The sequence below is a fragment of the Cydia strobilella genome, chromosome 26, assembly GCF_947568885.1.
Source record: "Cydia strobilella chromosome 26, ilCydStro3.1, whole genome shotgun sequence".
In the NCBI taxonomy this organism is placed as follows: domain Eukaryota; kingdom Metazoa; phylum Arthropoda; class Insecta; order Lepidoptera; family Tortricidae; genus Cydia; species Cydia strobilella.
This window is the reverse complement of record NC_086066.1, coordinates 861,939-885,787: the sequence shown is the minus strand read 5'-3', so window position 1 is coordinate 885,787 and position 23,849 is coordinate 861,939. Positions and strand designations below refer to the sequence as shown.

General features: G+C 36.7%; 3 protein-coding genes across 4 annotated transcripts; all 3 read right to left on the bottom strand.

Annotated features, from left to right (window-relative positions):
• Window positions 1–1,340: 1,340 nt before the first annotated feature.
• On the bottom strand, window positions 1,341–5,139 carry LOC134753144 (RE1-silencing transcription factor-like). The gene has a single exon (XM_063688933.1). The coding sequence runs from the start codon at window positions 4,790–4,792 to the stop codon at window positions 1,691–1,693; it is 3,102 nt and encodes a 1,033-aa protein (XP_063545003.1). The 5' UTR covers window positions 4,793–5,139; the 3' UTR covers window positions 1,341–1,690.
• A 3,942-nt stretch (window positions 5,140–9,081) lies between these two features.
• On the bottom strand, window positions 9,082–11,349 carry LOC134753182 (zinc finger protein 99-like). Its single transcript, XM_063688979.1, has 2 exons — window positions 11,213–11,349; window positions 9,082–10,711 (listed from the first exon to the last, which is right to left on the bottom strand). Exon 2 carries the CDS (start codon window positions 10,704–10,706, stop codon window positions 9,105–9,107), a length of 1,602 nt encoding a protein of 533 aa, XP_063545049.1. The 5' UTR covers window positions 10,707–10,711; window positions 11,213–11,349; the 3' UTR covers window positions 9,082–9,104.
• Window positions 11,350–13,989: 2,640 nt separating this feature from the next.
• Window positions 13,990–23,344, bottom strand: LOC134753191 (zinc finger protein 58-like). Of its 2 annotated transcripts, none has more exons than XM_063688994.1 (2): window positions 23,063–23,248; window positions 13,990–15,347 (listed from the first exon to the last, which is right to left on the bottom strand). In XM_063688994.1, exon 2 carries the CDS (start codon window positions 15,342–15,344, stop codon window positions 14,133–14,135), a length of 1,212 nt encoding a protein of 403 aa, XP_063545064.1. In that variant the 5' UTR covers window positions 15,345–15,347; window positions 23,063–23,248; the 3' UTR covers window positions 13,990–14,132. The 2 variants fall into 2 exon arrangements, with proteins under 2 accessions (XP_063545064.1, XP_063545063.1); XM_063688993.1 differs by lacking the exon at window positions 13,990–15,347 and adding an exon at window positions 18,955–21,636 and having other exon boundaries at window positions 23,063–23,344.
• Between the last annotated feature and the right edge of the window lie 505 nt (window positions 23,345–23,849).

Genomic DNA, 23,849 nt, shown 5'->3' with positions numbered 1-23,849 from the left:
ATTTAAACTATCGTGAGACATATTAACTAACTTAGCGGTTACACTCACGTGTGTGTGTTTGACCGCTACTCACTCATGCACTGTTAGTGCTTGAAAATGGAGACCTAGGCTCTCCGAGACATGTCGCGCGAGTGACTAAACATACGTGAGTGAAACCGCTAAGTTAGTTAAGTTACATACATACAGCTAGAATTGTAGATGTGTAAACCGTCAACATTGACACTTTCTTGATCAATCATGAGCGGCTTTTTTACCGATATTGCCAGTTTCAACTCACAACTATTATTTTTATACAGGTTGGACGAAAAATAAGTGCATTCCCGTTGCCAGAGAGGTTTTGGGTTCTGGCAAAAAAAGATTTACCGTCCCATAGAAAATGGACCAACCCAAAATGTATGAAACTGCCAAATTTTTGGGTTGGTCCCATAGTAGAAGTTGCTCAGTTCAATCCCAAAACCTCCCTGGCAAAGGGAATGCACTTATTTCTTAGCCACCGTGTATACATTCGGGCCCTTCGTAATTTTAGTTGTAGGTAAGTATAAAGTATAAACTATTTTCTATTACAAATATGCAACGAACATCAATACAATGCTTATTTACAGGCATATCTATTGAAAACATGACAATTAGTAAGTCAGTGCAAATTAATATTAAGAGGCCGGTGTCGATTTTAGTCGCAAAAATGCAAAATTGATAGATTTAGTCTGTGAAATTGTATACCTTTTGTTACCTAATTGAAATAACAAGTACTGGTTTCCATTAGCAACTCTTGTTATCTTGCCTTTTATCAGATCAATTTTTTGAAAACAGACTCACTAAATTAGTAATGTTTTTTTTTTCTGATGGACGTTTAGGTAAACGCGCGTAAAGCACTGATTTTGGTCGCTCTTATTTGTAAATTTCGTAGTTTGGACTGCTAAAAATGGTAAATTTGTATTACACATATTCTGTACTTGACCTTATCAGATTAGAATTTTGTTATATGGCTTAGAGTTTGAGGAAATTAAAGTTAAACGAATTCAATTCTCTCCTAAAATTACTTCAAAACAAGTGACAATTTCTCTAAAAATCGACTTAATTTCAACGTAATTTTGATAGTTAAACAATCTACAACATTTGCTGAAACTATTCTTATACATCAATTTGTATAATTTACCACCATAATTTTTTGATGAATTTTTAAAACCTGCCCCTTCTCTTCATATATTATCGGTGACGCACACTCGCGACCTCATTATTAAAAGGCAAGGTGAGAAGACGTGCTAATAGAAACCAATACTTGTTATAACGTAATACTTTTATTACGTAACAAAACGTGTATAATTTCAACGACTAAATCTATCAATTTTACATTTTTGCTCCAAAATGTACACCGGCCTCTTAAATAAGCGTAGGTATTGGTATTAGTAATTATAATTACTCAGACAGCACATCTTTTAGCGTCAGTTGCACCAAACCGCCTGTCATCATTAAAACGTTCGCTAAATGTTATTGTTTGGGAAGTTTCATAGTTCACTGCCGATTGCCGTTGATCAGTCCGTCAAGAGAGGTTGGTTGGTGCAACTGGCGCTTCTAGTCATTGTCGAATGAAAATATATATTTCGAATATTATTATAACCACAACCAAATACAGAATTTATTATCTGCACATACTACAAGTTTTTATATAAGTACAACAGATGCAAGATGTCTACATTTCTTGGAAATCTAGAAACAAAGTCATCTCCCCACCACACAAATGAGTATGTAAATCTACATCATTCTCAAAATCAATGCCACATTTAAGACATTTTAAAAGTTTAATTTCAATACTCTTGAGATCAGCTTCCGTGTATTCTTTGATTTCATTCATGGCATAATCTGTAGAGCCCAGATCTTCTATCTTACAAGCTGAGTTATTGATTGCTTCTTTTATAATATCCGTATTTGCTAAAGCTTTATTTGTCAACTCTAAATCATCATTTTCTTTTGCATACTCGATACTTTCACGAGCTTGTTCTATGAAATCCTTATCTGCGACTGAACTCAGGGCCTGTATAAAATCTGTCCTTGTAAGGGCCTCTCTAAAATCTGCACCATCGAGAACTTTTCCTGTGAATTTCGTAGGTAGTTTCTTAGCAAAATCAGTGCCAAGGACATCAATGAAAAATGTGTTTTCGAGAGTTTGGTCTGCGAATTCATTTCCAAGGACATCTTCTAACTCTGTCGGGACTTCTTTTGCGTACTCTGCGCCTGTGAGGGTTTCTATCAAATCAGTATTTTTAATAGTTTTCTTTAGCAAATCTGTACCACCACCTTCCTTTGCATAAACGGTGCTGCTAAGAGCTTTCTCTATGAAATCTGTACTTGTAAGCGTTTCTTCCTCAAATTCTGTACTTTCCAGTTCAGTACATTCTGTTATTCCAAAATCTTCTATCGTGTATTCTGTGCCTAAGGCATCCTCTGTATATTCCGTTAGTCCTAGATCTTCCATTGTAAAATTGGTACTTTCGATAGCGTCTTTTATAATATCAGTATTTCCAAGTGTTCTCTCGGAGCATTTTACACTTTCGAGTGCGTCTATGAAATCTGCATTTTCCAAGTCTTCTGTAGACTCTAAACTTTCAAGTAGGTCTTTATTTATCCCTGTACTTGTAAAGACTTTGTTTTTGTTTGCAATTTCAAGGTCTTCCATACTAAAATCTGAAATCTCAATAGCTGCCTTTATAATATCTGTGTTCCCAATTTTTTCACTCAACTCGGTATCTTCAGGTGACCCTTTTGCTACTACTTTTAAACCTATATCTGCTCGTAAATCTGTGCTTCCAAGGGGACTATTTGAATCGTCACTTAAAAGAGCTTCTTTAATAATTACTGTCATTCCAAGGTCTTCCATTGTAAAATCGGAACTTTCGATAGCTGCCTTTATAATATCTGTATTTCTGTGTGACTTATCTTTTATGTATGTGTCACATTTGGCTTCGTTTTCACATTCTGTATTTTCGAGAGCTTCTATTAAGTCTGTTTTCTCAATGATTATCTCTGTATTTGTAGTCGGTTCTTTAAGTAGTTTAACACTTTTAATTGGCTCTCCAAGCTCTGTGTTTTCATCCGTGTCTTCTGTCAATTTAGAAATAGCACTTTGAAGAGCTTTGTTAGCATAATCAGTACTTTCAAAGTCATCCTCAATAAAGTCTTCTTTTATAATCACTTCATCATTTAACTGAGTACCTATTAAGGCTCCCCTTGTGTTCTCTGTACTAGCAAATTCTTCTTCTATATCCGAGCTTTTAAATTCGCCTGTGCGCTCTATAGTTGCAAGGCCTTCTGTATATTCTGTGCTTTGAAGTGTTTCTGAGTATTCTGTATGTTCAAGTGTTGCCAATGTGTAGTCTTCGCTTTTAGGGATTTCATCTGTGTACTCTGCTACATTGAGAGCTTTGACAGTGTGATTAGTACTTATAACTTCTGTATAATCCATATTTTTAAGAGCATCATCTATATGTTCTGTAGTTGGTTTTTTTTTCTTATTAACTTTTGCTGGTGTATTTTTATTTAAATTCTTCATTTTTTTATTTTTCATAATCATATCCTTTATGTTCATGTTTTTCATATGGACTCGTCTTAGGTGCCTATTAACGTCGCTGTTAGTTTTAAATAATTTGTTGCAAATTCCACAAGGAACCTCTTTTTTCAAAATCATATGAATTTGAATATGTTTCACTAAATTTTTCTTCTTACTGAATGCTTTGTTACATATGTCACAGTAAAAACTTGCATCTGTATTTGGTTTCACTGATTTTGTGTGTACTCGTTTAGTATGCCTGTTGACATGGCTATTGCATTTGAACAATTTGTGACAGAATTTACATGAAAGTGTTTTATCAACATGTGTTTTTTTATGGAAAAACAGATATTTAGTGCGAGTGAACTCTTTGTCGCAGATGTCACACTTGTGAGTCTTCATTTTTTTCGAGTCCTCTGGTTTCATATGCACACGTTTTGCATGTCTTTTCGCATCATCAACAGTTTTATACACTTGATAACATATTTCACACTGGACCTCCTTGACATCAATATGTGTTTTTTTGTGTTTTAACAAGTATGATTTCAAAGCAAACTCTTTATTACATATATCACAGTTAAATAGAGTTTGCGTTGAGTGTACAGCTCGTATATGGATTCGCAAGTGTGTTGAACATTTGAATGTCTTATTGCAAATTTCACAAGTTTGTTCGGCTTCTTCGGGCGGATGTGTTACAGCCATATGTCTTTGCATGTTAGTGACACTTTTAAAAGTTTTACAACATATTGAACAGGTAGCGGATTCTAAAGAATGCACTGTTTCTAAATGTCTTTTCAACAGGGCATGGTCCGCCAGCTCTTTTCCGCAAACCTGACAAGTATTAGTTTTTTCATTATCGGTATGATTACGCTCAACATGCCAGTGTAAGGCAGTCTGTGTGCTAAGCTTCTTCGGGCATTGTGGGCACGGTATGTCTGGTTCTTTCTGCTCTTTGACCGGTTCAACATTATTTTGGTGCGTCTTCTCATGCCGCCTCAAGCTCTTGGCGGTTTTATACTTTCTATGGCATATTTTACAAATATATTGATTCCGGGGATGTACAGTCTGTAAATGTTGCTTGAAGTTTTCCATGGATATAGATATGTGACTGCATATTGGACAGTTGTATGTTGTTGTATCTACTGCAGGAACTAGTTGGATATGTGATAAAAGCAACATATTTGTTCCTCTGTGCCAAACAGGGTTAAGGGATATGTCATTAGCATGGTGGATTAGAGTCATTTGCATGTTTTATTTTAGTAAAAAGCTTAAAATATTACTTGACACTGCTTTTTCTATGCAAATATAAGTTTCTGAATTATTTTTGATAATTCAGCAAATATTTTTGATTGACCTCGTTCCTTTTTGATGTAATCTTCGTTGCACTTTTCACTTAATGTTCCACACGAAGCAATAATACCTACGATTTTCTTCCAAAAGATCCCTGATTTCGATGTTTTTGACAGCACTACTCACAGAACACCACATTTTCATTTAAACACAATTTTCAGATGTTACATCGGTCGCGCGTAGCCTTCAAGGCTGTAACCTATTTAATTTTCAGTTCTAATAATACTTCAGCAACTATTTCGATCAATACTGAAAACTGAATTCCTGGAATTCAAACTGTCAGCTGTCACTTCAGTACTGAAAACGTCAAAACATCGCGATGCAGTTTCAGAGGGCCTACCACAAACACTAAAGTTCGCAAATATCTCTTTTACTCCAACTAAGTCGTAATTAGAGTGACAGAGATAGTTGCTCGAAATTCCGAACTTCGACTTTCGCGGTTACAGCCCGGGAGGGGCGGTTTTTTATTAGTATTGATTTTCATGACCTACAACGAATGAAAATCCATTATGAAACGTATGTTAATAAGGAATAAGACTCAAAATCACATGTATGTTTTGTACATTGCCCCATGGATGCCCTACTTTAATGACCTCTGAAAACATCAACGGAAATCGAACGCGTTCGCAATACATTGCGGTATTTGATGGAACGGTTGAATTCGTTGTTCGTACTTAGCCAGCAAAAAGCAGCTTAGCTTTATTTGACGTTCATAAGCGCATTGTAATATATTCCTACTTGAATAATAAACTATGTTTACTATATAAAATCGCATTATATATATAGGTATTGATATTTTTGACATTTATTTTATTTTATTTTATTGATAAGAATGTTTACATGACATTACAGTTGAACCAATGCGTCACGAAACTTAAAAATAACAGCAATAATAATACATAAAACAGCAACAATTATAACAACAATAATATCACATAACATTAGTATAGACAGACAGACAAATTATGTTGGAACAGTTGAGCACCTAGCATCCATCGCCTCACAGAATCTCAGGCATTCATTATACACTGCCGTCCATCGCCACGCAAATAGGTCACACTCAGGCGTCGATGCCAGGAGCGCATTGAGCAGTGAAAGGGCGCGGGGCAGCGGCGAGTTCCTGCGCGATACGGTGCGCCCCGGCGGCACATAAACTTACAATTATAAATTTTAAAAAATAAACTTACATAAAGCCAAACTGGCCTCCAAAAAGCTTGGGGTGCTTAACAGAGCCAAACAGTGCTTCACACCGGGTCACCGACTTTTGTTATATAAAGCGCAGGTTCGACCCCATATGGAGTACTGTTCTCATCTCTGGTCTGGCGCTCCACAATACCAGCTCCTTCCCCTTGACTCCATCCAACGGCGGGCAGTTCGTATTGTCGGCAATCCTGAACTTACTGACGGCTTAGAACCTCTTAGTCTTCGGAGAGACGTTGGCTCTCTTTGCATGTTCTACCGTCTGTACAATGGGGAATGTTCCGAGGAACTGTTTGATCTGGTGCCATCGTCTCGTTTCTATCACCGCACCTCCCCTCAAAGGAGCAAAGCTCATCCTCACTTCTTAGACACGTGGCATACCAAGAATAAGCGGGCATCTCGCTCGTTTCTTCCCAGAACGTGCAGAATGTGGAATGAGTTGCCTCCTGAGATATTTCCTTGTGCTACGACATGGGATTCTTCAAGAAGCGGGTATTTAGGGTTCTCAAGGGTCGGCAATGCTTAAGTGGCTCCTGTGATGTTGCTTATGTCCATGGGCGACGATGACTGCTTCCCATCAGGCGGCTCGTCTGCTCGTTTGCTATCACATAAAAAAAACAATCTTTTTAAGCATGTAATTATTATTGTATATTTAATTTTATAATTTTTAGTGACAATAGTTATTTACGATACAAGTGCGGAAAAGAGGAAATTCGAAACGAGTAGCGATAAATTAAAACACGACCGCAGGGAGTATTTTAAAATCGACACGAGTTGCGAATTACCTATTCGCACGTATATCGTACAACGTTTTACAATACATATGGCCCTTTAAACTTTCGACATATGCACGAAAAGTGCTCTTTTACGCACTAGTGCGAGAAAGTAGCACCATATGTACTGTAAAATCAGTTATTGACTTTAGAAATAATTATATAATACAACTATGAAATCATTAAAAGTTAAATAAGACACTGTCAAATATATTGTACATACATAAATCAATCTTTAGATTTAAGATAATTGCCGTGCCCTACCATAGATTACTAATTATGTGCCCTACCAGTGCCCATGTGAAACAAACTATTATATACTAGCTTTTGCCCGCGACTTCGTCTGCGTGGACTTAGTAACCCCAGCTAGAGTAAGAATAGCGCCTGGAGAAAGTCTTATAGCAATTATTTAATTTGAGCATATTATGCACACAAAATAGCAGATACTTCATTAAGTATCTCAATTCCACCCCGCTTTTTACTTTCTTAAGAGATGATTTTCGGGATAAAAACTATCCTTCTCAGGGACTCAACCTATCTCTATGCCATTACATCTAAATCAATTCAGCGGTTTAAGCGTGAAGAGGGAACACACAGACAGACAGACAGACTTTCGCATTTATAATATTAAGTATGGATGTAACACCTGTGTACCTACCATAGATGCAATAAATAAATAACTCTGTTAACACCCTGACCCAAAAATAAAGCCTATTACAAACACATAAAGTTCAAAATCAAGGTAGATATTCCATCGCCCATGGACATACGCAATACCAGAAGGGTTGTAACCGTTGTAAGTGCGTTGCCGGCCTTAGAGATGGGAGTGCGCTCTTTCCTTGAAGGTATATTATTATATTTTGCTTCGCCTCACTTTTTTGCTATTAAATTTTTTAAACCTTATTTCAGTAAATTAAGGTCTATTTTTCATTGTTGGGTTTATTTTACCATAGATCACAATGATAAGGATAAGGAATAATTATTGGACAATTGATAAAATTGTTTATTTACACAAACTCACTAACATTAATAGAATGATATTTACAAACATGTAGATTTCACAAAAACACCATATTTGTGGAATGTCAACGTTTCGGAAGAATAAGAAAATACATTTTAACATGATTACATTTTATGCTTCACTCTTTGTGCATAATGTTATGTTAGCAGCCAGATTTTTTTTATGACCTCTCCAAACGTCACGAAAATCGCATGTGATTTGAAGTACATTCGGCATTTGATAAATGGATTGAATGAGGGCTACCGCGTTTAATTTCGCCGCTAGGGGCGCTAGTGTAGATGGAGGTCTTTCAAAATGTCAAATGCATAGAAGTTTGGGGTGTTTCAAGCTTTTTTATCGGGAATTTTCACTCCTTATTCATAATCTTTGATTAATCATAGTAAAAAATAGATATAGCTCAATAAATGTTAGTGGTTTAAAAAACAGTGTCAACTAAAATATATGCAAAATTAAACAGGTTGAAAAAGTGACACATTTAGACATTAAAATACCTTTGTGTATATTAGAACATATTGATTTTATAAAAATAAGCATAGAATAATTTTGAGATCTGTTTTTCTGGACCTACATCTACATTGGCGCCAACTGGTGAGCACAAAAACGGTAGCCCTCATTCGTTGCTCCTAGTTAGCCAGCAATAGGGGGTATTAGTGCAATGTTCTGCCACCAGAGTGCAGCACTAGCCTTTTTAGTAAACCATAGAGTAACTTATACATACTGTGCCTTTAACAAGTTTTCAGAGACAATAAAATATGACATTGATGCATCAAGGCGGTTTGTTTACAGAGGACCTACCAGGAAACGCGAATTCGAAATTTCGTTATCTGCCTCTTTATCGCTCGAATATGACACGCAAGAATGACAGAGATATTAGATAACGAAATTTCGATTTTCTTGTTTTGCGATAGACCCTCAGATTGTGGTAGTGGCGCCCTCTATGCAAAGTTTCGCGTAATATTCCCTATTATCTAAAATCGTATGCCATGTGTTGCAAGGTCTGTATGTCTGCGTAGTCAGCCTATTAGCTACACCACTGCATTATATTAACAATAATTGACATATGTCACATAACAATTGTCTTCCATCCCCGCCAGGCAAGCTCCCAATGAGGAGCACCTAGCTAATAACTCAAAAGTTACATTAATTTAATTTGAGAACATGAAAAATAAAAATTAACCTAACTTCATAAATCCAACTATACAATTTTCTCGTAGAGCTATATATCTTGCAATTCAACCTTCACAAATGCCAGAGCTGGGAGTTCGCCACAGTTCATAATATGCGAATGTAACTCTGTTTCATTCTCAAAATCGTCACCACATTTTGAACAATTCAGTGCTTCGCTACTAGCTTCCATATCTTCTGTATGATGGCTTTCACCTTCTGTACTCTCAGGTTCTACATTTTCTGTTTTTACTGTTGTCTTCATATGCACCCGTTTTGTATGCTTTTTAACATCATTAACACATTTAAACATTTTGCTACAAACTCCACATGGAAATAGTTTCACGTCCACATGAGTTTTCTTATGTTTCAACATATATTTCTTTGAGGAAAATTCTTTACTGCAAATATCACAGGTAAATATGCCTTCTGTAGAGTGTACAGCGTTTATGTGTATTCGTAAATGCATAGAACATTTGAAAGTTTTGTCACAAATGTCGCACTTCTGGGCCGCTTCTGGTGGAGCGTGAGTGACTCTAATATGTCTCTGTAAATTCATGTGACTTTTGAAAGTCTTTGAGCATATAGGACAATTGACAGGATCATAGGAGTGCACCATTTCTAAATGTCTTTTCAAACTCCCTTGATCAGATAACTCTTTGTTACATATTTGGCAAGCATTGCTTCTTTTATTCTCGGAATGATGTCTCTCAAAATGCCAAAATAAAGCTGTATTGGTCGTGAATTTTTTTTGACACTGTGAACATGGTATATCTCCTACTTTGCACAGTTTGACTTCGACTTTCGCGCCTCCGTGAATGTTCCTTTCATGTCTGTTTAAAGTCTTGACTGTTTTGAAAACTTTAGAGCAGATTTTGCAAACAGCATCTTGGGAGCCGGAATGTACGTTTTGCATGTGTTTTCTAAAGCAGGCAATAGATGGTAATGTCCTTCCGCATTCCGGGCAGCGGTACATCATTCCGTCTTGCGGGTGACTCCACTTTATATGTCTCTGTAGTAACATATCTACTTTAAACTTCTTGTCGCAATGTGGGCATTGCACTGATCTGTCTTCGGACGGATGGACAAGTCTCATATGTATTTTCAAATTGTATCTACGCTTAAAAGATTTAGAACAGACACTGCAAGTGACGCTTTCTTCCGGTTCCGGATGGGAATAGAAAATATGATTGTTTAGACGTTTTTTGTTTGAGAAAACTTTACCGCAATGCTCACAGCCGACTTCTTTTTCTTCAGCGTGAACAGAGTGAATGTGTGAGCGTAGATGACCGACAGACTTAAAAGTCCTATAACATTTGTCACACTCCACTATGTCATCATCTGACGAATGCACAAACTTGAGATGTTGCTTCAAGTTGGCTCTGTTTTTGAAAGTATTATCACATTGTGGACATTGTAAACGGTTGATTTTTCCATTCTCATATACTTTACCTACTATCTCTACTGAGTTTGTTTTAGGATTTTCATTAGTTGAGTCTTCATAAGGTATGATAATTCCATCTTCATTCTTAACATTGAAGACATGTTCCGGAGGCTGGTATGGGTTTCCACTGCTTTCTTGTTCACAATCAACTTCAACTTTTAAATGAGCAATATCTGGCTTTATGAAGATTTGTTCTATTTCTTGATCCATATTATCTGTAAATTAGAAAAAAAATATTTATTTACGTGTACAAATTATATTTATATATACTTATCTAAGCTAGAACATACTCATTTTTTAAAAACAAAATGAACAATAAAATTTTGTAAGGTCAATTTATATACTTTTTCATACCAAAATTCTTTATTAATAATTTAGGAAGAGAACACTATACTTAGTATAGTACTGTTGCTTTATTATATGACGTTTACGTTTACGCCAATGTTATAACATTATCGTGATTATCATTAGTTTTAAATATTGTGTTATATTTATTTTTCTAATAAATCCAGTAACAGTTGAAATTTCAGAACTAAAACCCATATAAGATCTTGTTTAAATAGAAGAGATAACGCAGAAACAAAGCACCTGACGACGCGAAATGTCGGCCTTATGGTCCTAATCTATTCCATTCATCTCGGGTTTTTAAAAACATACAAACACCGTGAAATTAACTTTATTCACAAACAAATTGAAGGGGCACGATCAAAACTTACACTAGCAACCTGCCTCTGATATTAAAAACCACCGTAATTATCGATTTTCATCTAAATTCTGTAAAGATCAACTGATAAGCAATCACCATTTCACAACAATAGGATAAAAAAAATACAAATGTCACGTCAAACGAGCGTACGTTTGAGTAGATTTTTACAATGTAAAGCTGTCATTCACGATCAAGCAACTAGTTGGATACATCGCTGATAGTAGAAAATGGTAGAAACTAGTTTAATTTTTGGATTACGATTTGAGAAGCTTCCTTCCGCTCGCGATTTCGCTGATTAGCGAACTAGATTCCACGTTCGCGTTCGCAGCTTCGCGCACGAGTGTGGAGGGGCTTTGATCGGTAAATCGCGTTTTTTTTTAATTTGCTGACCGTGAACTTTCACGTTTCGGCTTGGCTTACATAGGGTCATTGCGCTAGTTTCCGTCCACTTGACGAAATTTGAATATAAATTTGGACTTATTGCAATCCTTAAACCAATATATCTATCTACATAAAAGCAAGTATTAGTATTTTGCAAGTAGCTAATTAAAAATGAAATATATTATTTGCTAATCCGTCAAGTGGGCGAAAACTAGCGCAGACTATAAACTGATTTTGCCAAAATCGGGTAAAAAGTAAAAACATCTAATTTGCGAACCACTTATTTTATTATCAGTTAATATTTTCAACTACTATATACAATAAAATGACTTTTTCACTCGCTAAACATATAACAATAAGAAAGTTAGAAAATAAGAAATATTTAAGTTAAATCTTCTGTAAATATAAACTTTATTGGTATCTTGAAAACTTGCGTTCAAGGAAATACCTTTTCTTCATTAATATGTGTAGTTCTAATTTAATTAACAATACAAATACCTGTAATAGGAAAAACATTATTTACATTAAGAACAGACATTAAAATAATTACAAAAATACATTTTGCTAGCAATTTAATGTACCCTAAGATTTTTAACAATATAGTTACCTACTTTAAAACCCACAAAACGTGCCGACACGCTCTACATTATTCTAAAATTTCCTTTAAAATTAGCACGATTTATTTTAAGAAATATTACATACCTTAACATAATTTCCTCACATTCATTAATTAGTAACTTGTCAGAAAGTGGCAAATGTTTTTTCATATCACCTATTCGCTAAAGGGCTTTTTCTTTCCTGTTAGGAGGGATCAAAGTGCCACTTTTCTGTTCTAGGACACTATTTTTGCTTTATTGCATATTATTTGTTTAGCTTACCTAAATAATATTTTGAAACAATAATTTCCTCACAGGTGATATGAAAAGCAGTATGTGTCACATGGTAGCAAAATTATTTCCACCTTGGGCGTCAACACTTGAATGCCTCACTACGCTTAGCTTCGTTCAGGATTCAATTTACGCCCTCGCTGTAAATGTCATTTTGCTCCCTTATGACACAAACTACGATGTCGCCACTGCCAAAGGTGATCATAATAATTATTTGCTAATTTTATTTCTGAAATATCACATCCATTACATTATTTTTTTTTGTATTTTTAAAGTCTATTTTTTATGCCGTTGACTATAATGACATTTCATGTGTTGCTAGTTTTTTACGTCTTATAAATATAAAGATAAGACGTACAAAACTAGCAACTCATAAAATGTCATTTTAGTCTACGGAATAAAAAAAACGACTATAGTGGCGACTCGTCCAATAGGTATAGTAAGAATCTTCTCAAATAATTTTTACGCCTAAGACCCTAATGTGTTAAACAAAAGCCATTGTTTCTTTTGTGTGAGCGGTCGGCCATTGGGTGCCATTTGGCACGCGCTCAGACACAATGGCCGACCGCTCACAAAAAGAATCAATGGCTTTTGTTTAACACATTAGGGTCTTAGACGTAAAAATCATTTGAGAAGATTCATACTATATATCCGTTGGGGCAAACCGGAACTTCTCTAACTTGCTTTTCTTCGAGAATTTTAGGACAAGGTCCGATATAGGCAAGCTGATGGTAATCGAGTTGTATGAACGCACCGCCGTTGATGGGTACTATTGTACTTAACCTTAAATGGTATCTTTGATAGTCAACTTGCAATTCAATTTGTTATTTATGAATATTTTTAACAATATATTATAAGGGTGGCTAAAAAATAAGTGCATTCCCGTTGCCAGGGAGATTTTGGGATTATATTGAACATTTTTTACTATAGGACCAACCACGAAATCGCGAAAAAAAATTACCCTCCCATAGAAAATGGACCAGCCAAAATGTATGAAACAGTAAAAAATTTTTCGCGATTTCGGGGTTGGTCCCATAGTAAAAGGTGCTCAGTATAATCCCCAATACCGCCCTGGCAACGGGAATGCACTTATTTTTTTGCCACCGTGTATACAATCTTCAGAATAATAAAATCTATGTATATTCACGGAGTATGGCCGTACTTTGACAATATGTGCCATTTTCAACCAAAAGGGTACTTATTGTCCCTTGTCAGCGAGCATAAGCGAAGTAATGTTATCCGACTTTATTACATTAGAAATCAACCTTATGAACAAGCGACAATGTGGTACCTTTTGGTTGAAAACGTCACATATGCCTAGTATTATTTTTGGTTTCGTATTTGACAAAGACACGTATATCACTATAAGCGAAGTAATGTTATCCGACTTTATTACAAAGAATATTATATGAAAACCAATCTCCGCACAGTAATTACGTCATAGTAAGCAGTTGGTGAGTATAAAGGCCGTAACACACCGTCGCACCGCACCAAGGTCATTGTGCGACGCATCAATAAGTAAGAGCGAGAAAACGATATCTCTTTCTCGCTCTTACTTATTGATGCGTCGCACAATGACCTTGGTGCGGTGCGATGACGTGTTACGGCCATAAGCGGAGTCATAATAAACGGATTCCACTGTAGATACCTATGATAACCCCTTTACTCCGAGTCCGATTCATCACTATCACCCGACGACTCAGAGCTAGAGACTGGCTCACACTTTATAAACTCTATCTCTTTCGGCGGCTGCTTCGGCTTCCTCCCTCTCTTTCTCACAACTGGCGTCCCATCCTCAATCACCGTCTTTACCATCATCGAAATCCTCTTCAAATGCTGCTGCTCATGCCTCTGCATATGGTTGTTTAGGTATCTTTTTATTTTGAACTTTTTCCCGCACTGCTCGCACTCATGCGGGTAATCTGACTCTTTTAATTCCACGTGAACGGAATTATTGTGCCTCCGCAAGTAATGCGCGTGCGCAAACTCTTTGTCACATTTCTCGCAACGTATTTTAGGCTTGTCCGGATGAACTATCTTTTTATGCTTTTTCAAACGAAGGGCGGAATGAAAGTACTTGTCACACAAATCGCATTTGACTTTAGTGTCCAAAGAAGAGTGAACCTGCATGTGTTCTTTTAAGTATTGGTCGTTTTTGAACTCTTTAGAACACTCGGGGCATTGTACTTTGGATTCTAAAGGCGGGTGTATGTTTAGAATATGTCGTTTCATATGATGACGCGACTTAAAAGTCATATCGCAGAAAACACAAGGATGTCTTTCAACTTGCGAATGCTGGAAATGCAAATGCCTATTCAAATTCAAATGGCTTTTATAAACCTTTTCACAAATCGGACACTTGTATTTCTCTTTATCAAGCCTATGGCACCGATCGATATGGTATTTCAACTTGTATGGAACATTGAATTCCTTCCCGCATTCCTGGCACTTGATCTCCGGTAGCGTTGCCGGATGAATCCTCTTTACATGCATGTGCAAAGCGCGTCTAGTCCTGAATTCCTGTAAGCAATATTGGCAGTAGCATTTTTCGTCTTCAGAATAATGTTTATTCATCCTATGCATGTATAAATAATGTTTATTCTTAAAGGTTTTATCACAAATATCGCACAGCACAGCGGAGTCTTCAGAAGAGTGTACTCTAGTGGTGTGTAGGTAAAGGTTTTGGTAGTTTTTGAACTCTTTATTACAGTTCTGGCAGATGTATCGTTTGGCGCGCTTGGGGAAGAGCACGGGCTTCCACGTGGTAAGGACAGACTCGTACATCTCGCGTTGCTCGTCGGTGAGGACTTCGCTGGTGACGGAGATGAACTTCATGTCTTTGGGTGGAGGCGCCGGCTCTGGTTGAGGGTCCATGGTCTAGAGACAAAAGTTTAGTAATCAATATCAAATTTTATAATCAATGTTAAGTAAACTTTGTTTACTTTTCAAAACCATATTAGTATATTTACAATATTTACGTACTATGTGTTTTATGATTGTTATAATTTTGGATATTTTTAAATGAAATAAATATTATCTTATCTTATTTAATAATTTGCGAATCAACTGTCTCATTATTCTTACAGATGTGTGGTAAGTTTCCAAAAAAGTAGGAAAAATTCTAGGAAATTTCACAGCAAACTAAGGAAGCTTTAATTTTTTAGAAATGGAATATTTCGGTTCCTATACAAAAATATGAGAAGTTTCAGAAATTTTCCCAAGTGAAAATATCGGAATTTTGGATACTTTCCGACAGCATATCAGTAAGTTATTCTGATCCGTCAGCCAAGATACATCAGGAGCACAGTTTGTTAGACTAAATGTTGCAATGCAACACATGAAAAGTGACCCAGGACAAATTTAATTACCTCTCTATCACTCTTGCGAATTCGAGCGATAGAAACAAAGAGTAAAGTAAGTATAATATAGAAATCTCGATTTTCACGACAGGCCCGCTGATCTCGTAGAAGAAGTTTTCCTATATTTTATAGTATTCATAACAAAGATTCTATTTCGGTTTTGGTTAATGCTAATTAAAAGCTAAATTTACTGTAAGCAGTAAATACTATGTATGATATTTAAATTTAGGTTCATTGCGGATCAAATGAGAGTCAAAATACTTTGTATATATTTATTTGTACACACCAATTATAGAAGCCACGCAAGACACCAGATTAAAAAGTTTGAAACATAACTCTAAAGGGCCCTCCACACTTGTGCGCGAATCGCGGCGCGTTGCCGCGAACGCGAGTGTGAAGTCTAGTTCGCTAATAAGCGAAATCGACTCCACACTCGCGTTCGCGGCTTTGCGCCGCGTAGTCTGGAGCGGGTTTAACTAGTACTGTACTGATTCATAGTATTCTAGAATTTATGAAATAGCGGAATACTCGTATAAATATCAGGAGATATAATATAACCAACAATTCTTCTATCTATGGATTTTTACATAAAATCTTTGTAACTGTTCTTATTTTTACAAAAAAAGGTTTACATAAAGTAGAAAGAAAAACACATCAAAGCGTCTTACATATAATATACAAGGTGTTCGCAAATAAATTTAATAAATCGTCGTTTTGCAATAAATTATGTTTAAGTTATGTTAATTATGTACAATTGATAAATCAAAACACAGGTACGTTATCATGTAATAAGCGCTATTAATACAGTTTAGATTATCAGGCGGTTAATAAGTTCGCTACCAAAACAACAAAAACTATATGTAAATTCGAATTTAAAAGTATTTGTGATGTAAGTATCACACCAAGAACATTTTCATGTAAAATGTTGCAAAGACGATTATATGGCTCGCACTGTCAAAAAGTTATTAGATCTCATATAGAGCCAAGCCTCGAACTCTACAAGCCCTAACTTGACAAACTCTTCACTGAATCATACAAGTATAAAAAAAGTGGCGTGATATTTAGAACCACATCCCAGCTACTAATTATATGAGAAATACAAGCATAACAACTTTCTAAGTCCCTTTTCTAAGGGAGGTCACACTAAAACACAAACACCTACAGTAGGCGCACGAAGTATAACGAATTTCCCTGTGAAAAGGTGAGCGCTGCGCCTTGCACTGGGCGAAAGCGGAGCGCCCATACCAGTGGGGGGACACTCCTCCTTTCCGGCTTTTTTCGGCTCAGCATCGCTCCGAGCAATTATTAGGGTTGACACAACTTGACGTCCCTTTGCGTGATAAGATAATGACTTGAAGTTTGACAACCCTAAATAGCCGAAAGGGGTCGTGCGATACATTAGATAGGGACAGAGTGATTCGTTCCTGAATCGCTGTCAAACTTCGGTTTTGTAGGAAGTGTCCTTTCTGTACGGTAGTACTATTTTTTATTCCGCGCCCATACGATTCTTCAGACGTCGTGCGCGATCTGTAGATACTTAACCCATTGACCGCCAAAGACGTCAAATGAAGCGCGGCTACAGGCCATTATCAACCTTCGTGCATTGCGACAAGGTTCGCAATAAGGCGCCGCACACGATAGGCGTGACGTTTAACGGGTAACACAGCGTATTAATACGTAGGCGAACACGCGAACGCGATGCGGCGCGAATCAATCCTTTGATACCTATATTAGAAGTGTCCTATGTGAGCGATCTCGTTGTGAACGCGAACGCCGTGGGCCCGACGCGCCGCGCCGCTTCGCGTTTGCGAGTTGTTCGCTTACGTAAGACGCAGCGTTAATATACAAGTAGGTTTGCTCTGGAATATAGTTTACAACATCCAAATAGGAAACTATTCTAAAGGGCCCTCCACACTCGAGCTTCGAACTAGGCTCCACACTCGCGTTTGCGGCTTTGCGCCGTGATTCGCGCATGAGTGTGGAGGGCCCTTAATACGAAACATGAAGCACAAAAATTTTACAGCTATGAAAATTCTTCTATTTTAAACTTTTATCTACTTAATATCGTGTTTAATAGTTAACAATGCGTAAATGGACGTTCTACATGTTACTTTCATCTAATCTTTGTACATTTGTAGGTTCCTTGTATTTTTGGATGAAACAATTTTTTTGAAGGGATGCTACTAATAAAGATACATTGATTGAGTAAGATGCGTAAAGTCTAAGACAATTTCGTGCATAGAGGTACAATAATATAGAAGAAATGGCCCCTCCCCCATTTGACTGAATGATGCTCTTATGGAACTTTCAGTAGGGGTAGCCGAGAAAGCGTTATTATTCGTCCTTGACACAGTCTCACTTTTTTTTTATTCCCTACCGTAAATTTAGTATGGTTTATGGTGCACAAATCTACTCGACCAATCATATTGTCGCATTGCGTATGTTCTGTCCCTCACGGGCGCACGCGTATAGCTGATCTATGTAATGCTAGGTCATAGACATAGTATAGTAGTTATAGACATGAAAGCGAGCACCCAGGGGTAAGAGAAAGACATATTCATGTATTGACAGGTTAATGTATGGCAGCATAATCCTTTTTCTCTTTCACTCTTATAAATTTCGGTATTTCACCATCGCGTCCTACCTATGCTGCCATAACCCGACCATGAAAAAAAACTCGGTCGGCGATAAGGACAAAGCATGGCACTATTTTCTCTTTCCTCTTATAGGAATCGCAATAAGACTATCTTTCTCTATCAAATAGAGTCAGGCCCTTGTTTTGCGGTAACTCTGATTGTCAAAAGTTGATATTTGACAATTCAGTGACCACAAAACATATGGCGCAGTACAACGCCATCTGTTTTGGATGTCAAACTAAGGGCGCGTTGTTTTCTTAGACTTTACCTCTCTATTACAATCAATTCTCTTTGCTACTAATATGCTTATGGCTCCAAGTTCATTTTTGCCCAGGCTTTACGGCCCGGTTACGACATCGCGCGGCGGCGGCAGCGGCGAGCGGCGGCCATAGGTGGGAACGAAAGGTCCGATCGCTGTGTCTCGCTCCAATCTATGGCCGCCGCTCGCCGCTGCCGCCGCCGCGCGATGTCGTGGCCCGCCGTTACAGTCATAGAGGGGTATTTTGCTCTTACTCGCTAGCTCTAAGTCTTATTCAAAAGGATGAAATTCCGTAATACCTATTAATTAATGGTAGCAGAGATAATGTACAATTTGCTATACAGGATGGCTAAAAAATAATTGCATTCCCGTTGCCAGGGAGGTTATGGGATTATACTGAGCAACTTTTATTATGGGACCAACCACGAAATAGCGAAAAAATTTACCTTCCGATAGAAAATGGACCAGCCAAAATGTATGAAACAGCCAAATATTTTTTCGCGATTTCGGGATTGGTCCCATATTAAAAGTTGCTCAGTATAATCCCAAAACCTCCCTGGCAATGGGAATGTAATTATTTTTTAGCCACCTTGTATATATAACTAGAATAATTATAAAGCAAGATAGTTTTCATAATTATTTACAACTTTTTTATGTCAATACATCTCACATAATACTTTTTGCAAAACATAATATACTGTACTTGACGATAAATATTGCACATCGGAATTTCGGCTTCGCAGAGCGTTGTCTCTTTCTCTCTTGTTGTCTCCGATATTCTCTTTCTAAAGACCGATGCGCAATATTTATAGCCGAGTACTGTAAGTAAGTAACTATCTCTATGAAATCATAATTATCTTGTAATAGGTGCCAGCTCCTTTAATTCTAATCTAAATTTAATCAGCCCATGAGGCTGACATGTTCACCTAGTGTCCAAAGCCTCCATAAAAACCAGATTAAAAAAAAAAAAAAAATCAGGTGGGATAGAAGAAAAACTAGCCAGATACCCAAATTATTAAAGCTAAATTGTTTTTTTTTCCTTCCCGCATCACCCACCGCATAGATAGATAAATGAAGTCCCATAATTATGCTTACCTAAAATTTTGATTACCTAACTATTATCAATCTTCTTCTTCCTCGCGTTATCCCGGCATTTTGCCACGGCTCATGGGAGCCTGGGGTCCGCTTGACAACTAATCCCAAGAATGACGTAGACTAGTTTTTACGAAAGTGACTGCCATCTGACTGATCTGACCTTCCAACCCAGAGGGGAAACCCGGCCTTATTGGGATTAGTCCGGTTTCCTCACGATGTTTTCCTTCACCGAAAAGCAATTGGTAAATATTAAATGATATTTCGTACATAAGTTCTGAAAAACTCATTGGTACGAGCCGAGGTTTGAACCCGCGACCTCCGGATTGAAAGTCGCACGCTCTTACCGCTAGACCTCCAGCGCTCGCTACGCATATATTATCAATCTCAAAAAAAAAACGCGGTCGTCCAGTCAAGTTTAAAGATATGGTGCATAAAACTTACTCAAAAATATGTCCCATAGTTCTTAATTCGCTGACATAAGAGCTATAGGACATATTTTTGAGTATGATGAGTGCACCCATATTTATACACTTAACTCGGCAATAAAAGCTTATAGCTAAAATTGGCTTTTTAAAACTCAAGGAAATACTACTCTGATTCTGTATCAGTTTCATCTGACCCCGACTCCGAACTGGTTTCCGGCTCACACTTAATAAACTCTATATCCTTTGGTGGCTGTTTTGACCTGCCCCGTCTCTTCACCGGCACAGGAACCTCAATTTCCTTCCCATCCTCGCCCATAACCGTTTTAACCATCGTAGACAAACTCTTCAATTGCTGCTGCTCATGCCGCTGCAAATGGTTAAGCAGATACTTTCTAATCTTAAATTTTTTACCGCACTGGTCGCATTCATGTTCGTATTGGGTCTCATCCACTTCAACATGAACAGCGTTGTAGTGTCTTCTCAAATAATGTGCATGCATAAATTCCTTGTCGCATTTGTCGCATCGAATCATAGGTTTAGGTTCTGGATGCACAATTTTCTTATGTTTCTTCAAACGAATGGCGGAATGGAAGAATTTATCGCAAACATCGCATTTCACTTTAGTTTCTAAAGACGAATGTATCTGCATGTGCTCTTTTAAATATTTCTCGTTTTTGAATTCTCTAGAACATTCCGGGCAAGTCGCTTTAGATTCTAGCGGAGGATGTATGTTTAAGATATGGCGTTTCATGTGATGTTTAGACTTGAAAGTCATTGGGCAGAACACGCACGGATGCCGTTCAACTTCAGTATGTTGTGTCTGTAAATGTCTATTTAAATTTAATTTGCTTGCATATAATTTCTGGCATAACTGACATTTGTATTGCTTCTTGTCTTTATGGCAAGCTTCTATATGATACTTTAGCTTGTAAGGAACAGAGAATTGTTTGTCACACACTTCGCACTTGATCTCCGGCACCGCAGCGGGATGAAACTTTTTAACATGCATGTGTAACGCTCGACTCGTTCTGAACTCTTGCATGCAAAACTGACAGTAACACTTCTCATCCTCAGAATAATGCTTGTTCATTCTATGCATGTACAAGTAATGTTTGTTTTTGAAAGTTTTATCACATACATTGCAGACAACAGCGGAGTCCCTCGTAGAATGCACTCTGGTGGTATGCAAGTAGAGGTTTTGGTAGTTCTTGAATTCCTTGTGGCATTCTGGGCATATGTATCTCTTGACGGGTTGCTCGAACTCAACTGGCTTCCATGTTGACAGTACGGACTCGTACATTTCCCGTTGCTCGTCGGTCAGCAGAGAACTGGTCACGCTGATGAATTTCATGTCCCGTGGTGCTGCCTCCGGCTGTGCCTCCATTTCGACTGCTAAAAATTAATTTTTCTATTAAACCCTGGGTTTTTATTTTGAATTTTAATGTAGGCAGAGGCATGATTACATAAGCTTCCTATTTTTAAACTTAAAATTAATACCAATCACCGGACAAATAATAAACAATTAAATTCTTAATGTTATTTAAGAATATTCTGATTTTTTTTCTAATTAGAAATGGTATAATCATGCCACTGTATAAATATGAACACATAGTTAAAGATATCATAATAAAAGAAAATTAAAATATAACAAATGTTAAAAAAACATGCCATTATTTTGATTATTCATCAACATAACATATTTTGAAGGCATTTTAAATTAATGATTTACTATGTGAACATTTAATGTATTAAAAAAGCCAGGGTTTAAATATAAATATGACTTGCAGCAAATAATAAAATATAGTAGAAAAAAATACATTTCTTTTTAGTCTTAGTATTATTTATTTTTATAATGTTGTATCACTATGCACTAATTGAAATACAATACCTATTTTGTTCATAGTCTATCTACCTAAATAAACACCTTCTTCAAAAAAAAACCTTTAAAATTTTGATTATGACTACCTAATGTTAACTTTACTATAGCTTAACAACAAATAAGTACCTAAAATTTTTCTGTCACTACTTACACAGTTTGGCATATCTTCATATACCTATTAAAAACCGGCCAAGAGCGAGTCAGACTCGCGCACGAAGGTTTCCGTACCATTACGCAAAAAACGGCAAAAAAAATCGTTTGTTGTATGGGAGCCCCGCTTAAATATTAATTTTATCCTGTTTTAGTATTTCTTGTTATAGCGGCAACAGAAATACATAATGAAAATTTCAACTGTCTAGCTATCACGGTTCATGAGATACAGCTTGGTGACAGTCAGACCGACAGTCTTAGGAATAGGGTCCCGTTTTTACCCTTTAATAGGTACTGAACCCTAATAATGATTTTATATTTTTGTGCCTAAAGAGAACTATGTATTACATGCTATTGTATAAGATTGGATTTGGCAGTTAAAATATTTTTCAAGTAATACAACTCTTGCTGAATATTAAAAAAATATGTTTTATCCTATGTTGACAATAACATCAATGTGCATTCTTCTGCTGACTGTGTATACAAATGGAAATATGAGCAAATAGAATAAGTATTAAATTAATTATTAACTGTAGGTACTTTACACAGGTGAGCGAAAATACAATAAGAAAACATCTTATTGATATAGTAATTCCAACAACTTAGGTTTCTTGTTAAACATGTTATAACCTTCAAATGGTAGAAACAACTAAACCGCACATATTAAACAATGTATATGCAAATAATCCGCCCGGCGAGGTTTTTTATCGATAAGGGAGGAATCGCAAATGCCTGATATCTCGCACATAAAAATACCCAATAAAAGAAAAAAAAACAAGTGTTACTCACCGCTTGCGACGTTTGCGCGCTGCTATAATGCAACCACTGCACTTTTTCCTCGACCAGCGATAGACAATGCACGAAATACACGCTCAACTCAACTTTGTCGATAAAATGGCATATCCCCTTGGGGCATATTATTTGCAACCAACATGGCGTTCCTACGTCTGCGCGAAACAACTGAGCTGATAAGATTCACTAAACTCGTAAAATAATGATTTTAAACAAATATTAGTAAATTAATTGCGCAGAATTAATATTTTAGGGCTTTTGTGATGATAAAATGTGAAGCCTGTGTAGGAGATAATACGTTTGACGTTTCAATACAGTGTCATTTTTTTTTACAATTATGGCCTGGATGCGAGTCCTAAAATTAGAGGCGTTTTTATATTAGAACAATACAGCAAGCATGCATTAAACATGCAAGCAACGATGTATTCACAATAAGTAAACTCAGATATAGATATGAGTATCACGATCCGATCCATTAAAGTTGTTCCATTACTATGTCTTACAAAGAATTAATCGATAATGGACACTTAAAAAATATATTAATGCAAAACTCGCTCTTAGTTAAACATGTAAAACATCTCTTCAAACTTCCGAACTTTTGCGAAATTGTGAATGTATAATGTATTGTGGGATATTTAGTATATTACTAATATTTGTGTCTTATTCTAAGTTAAAAAATACATAACATATTGACATTGATTAATGACTAACTAAAGAAATGATGTGCTCGAACTCGAAACTAATCGCAACAAATATGAAAGTCCTCACTAGATGGCGTTACAAG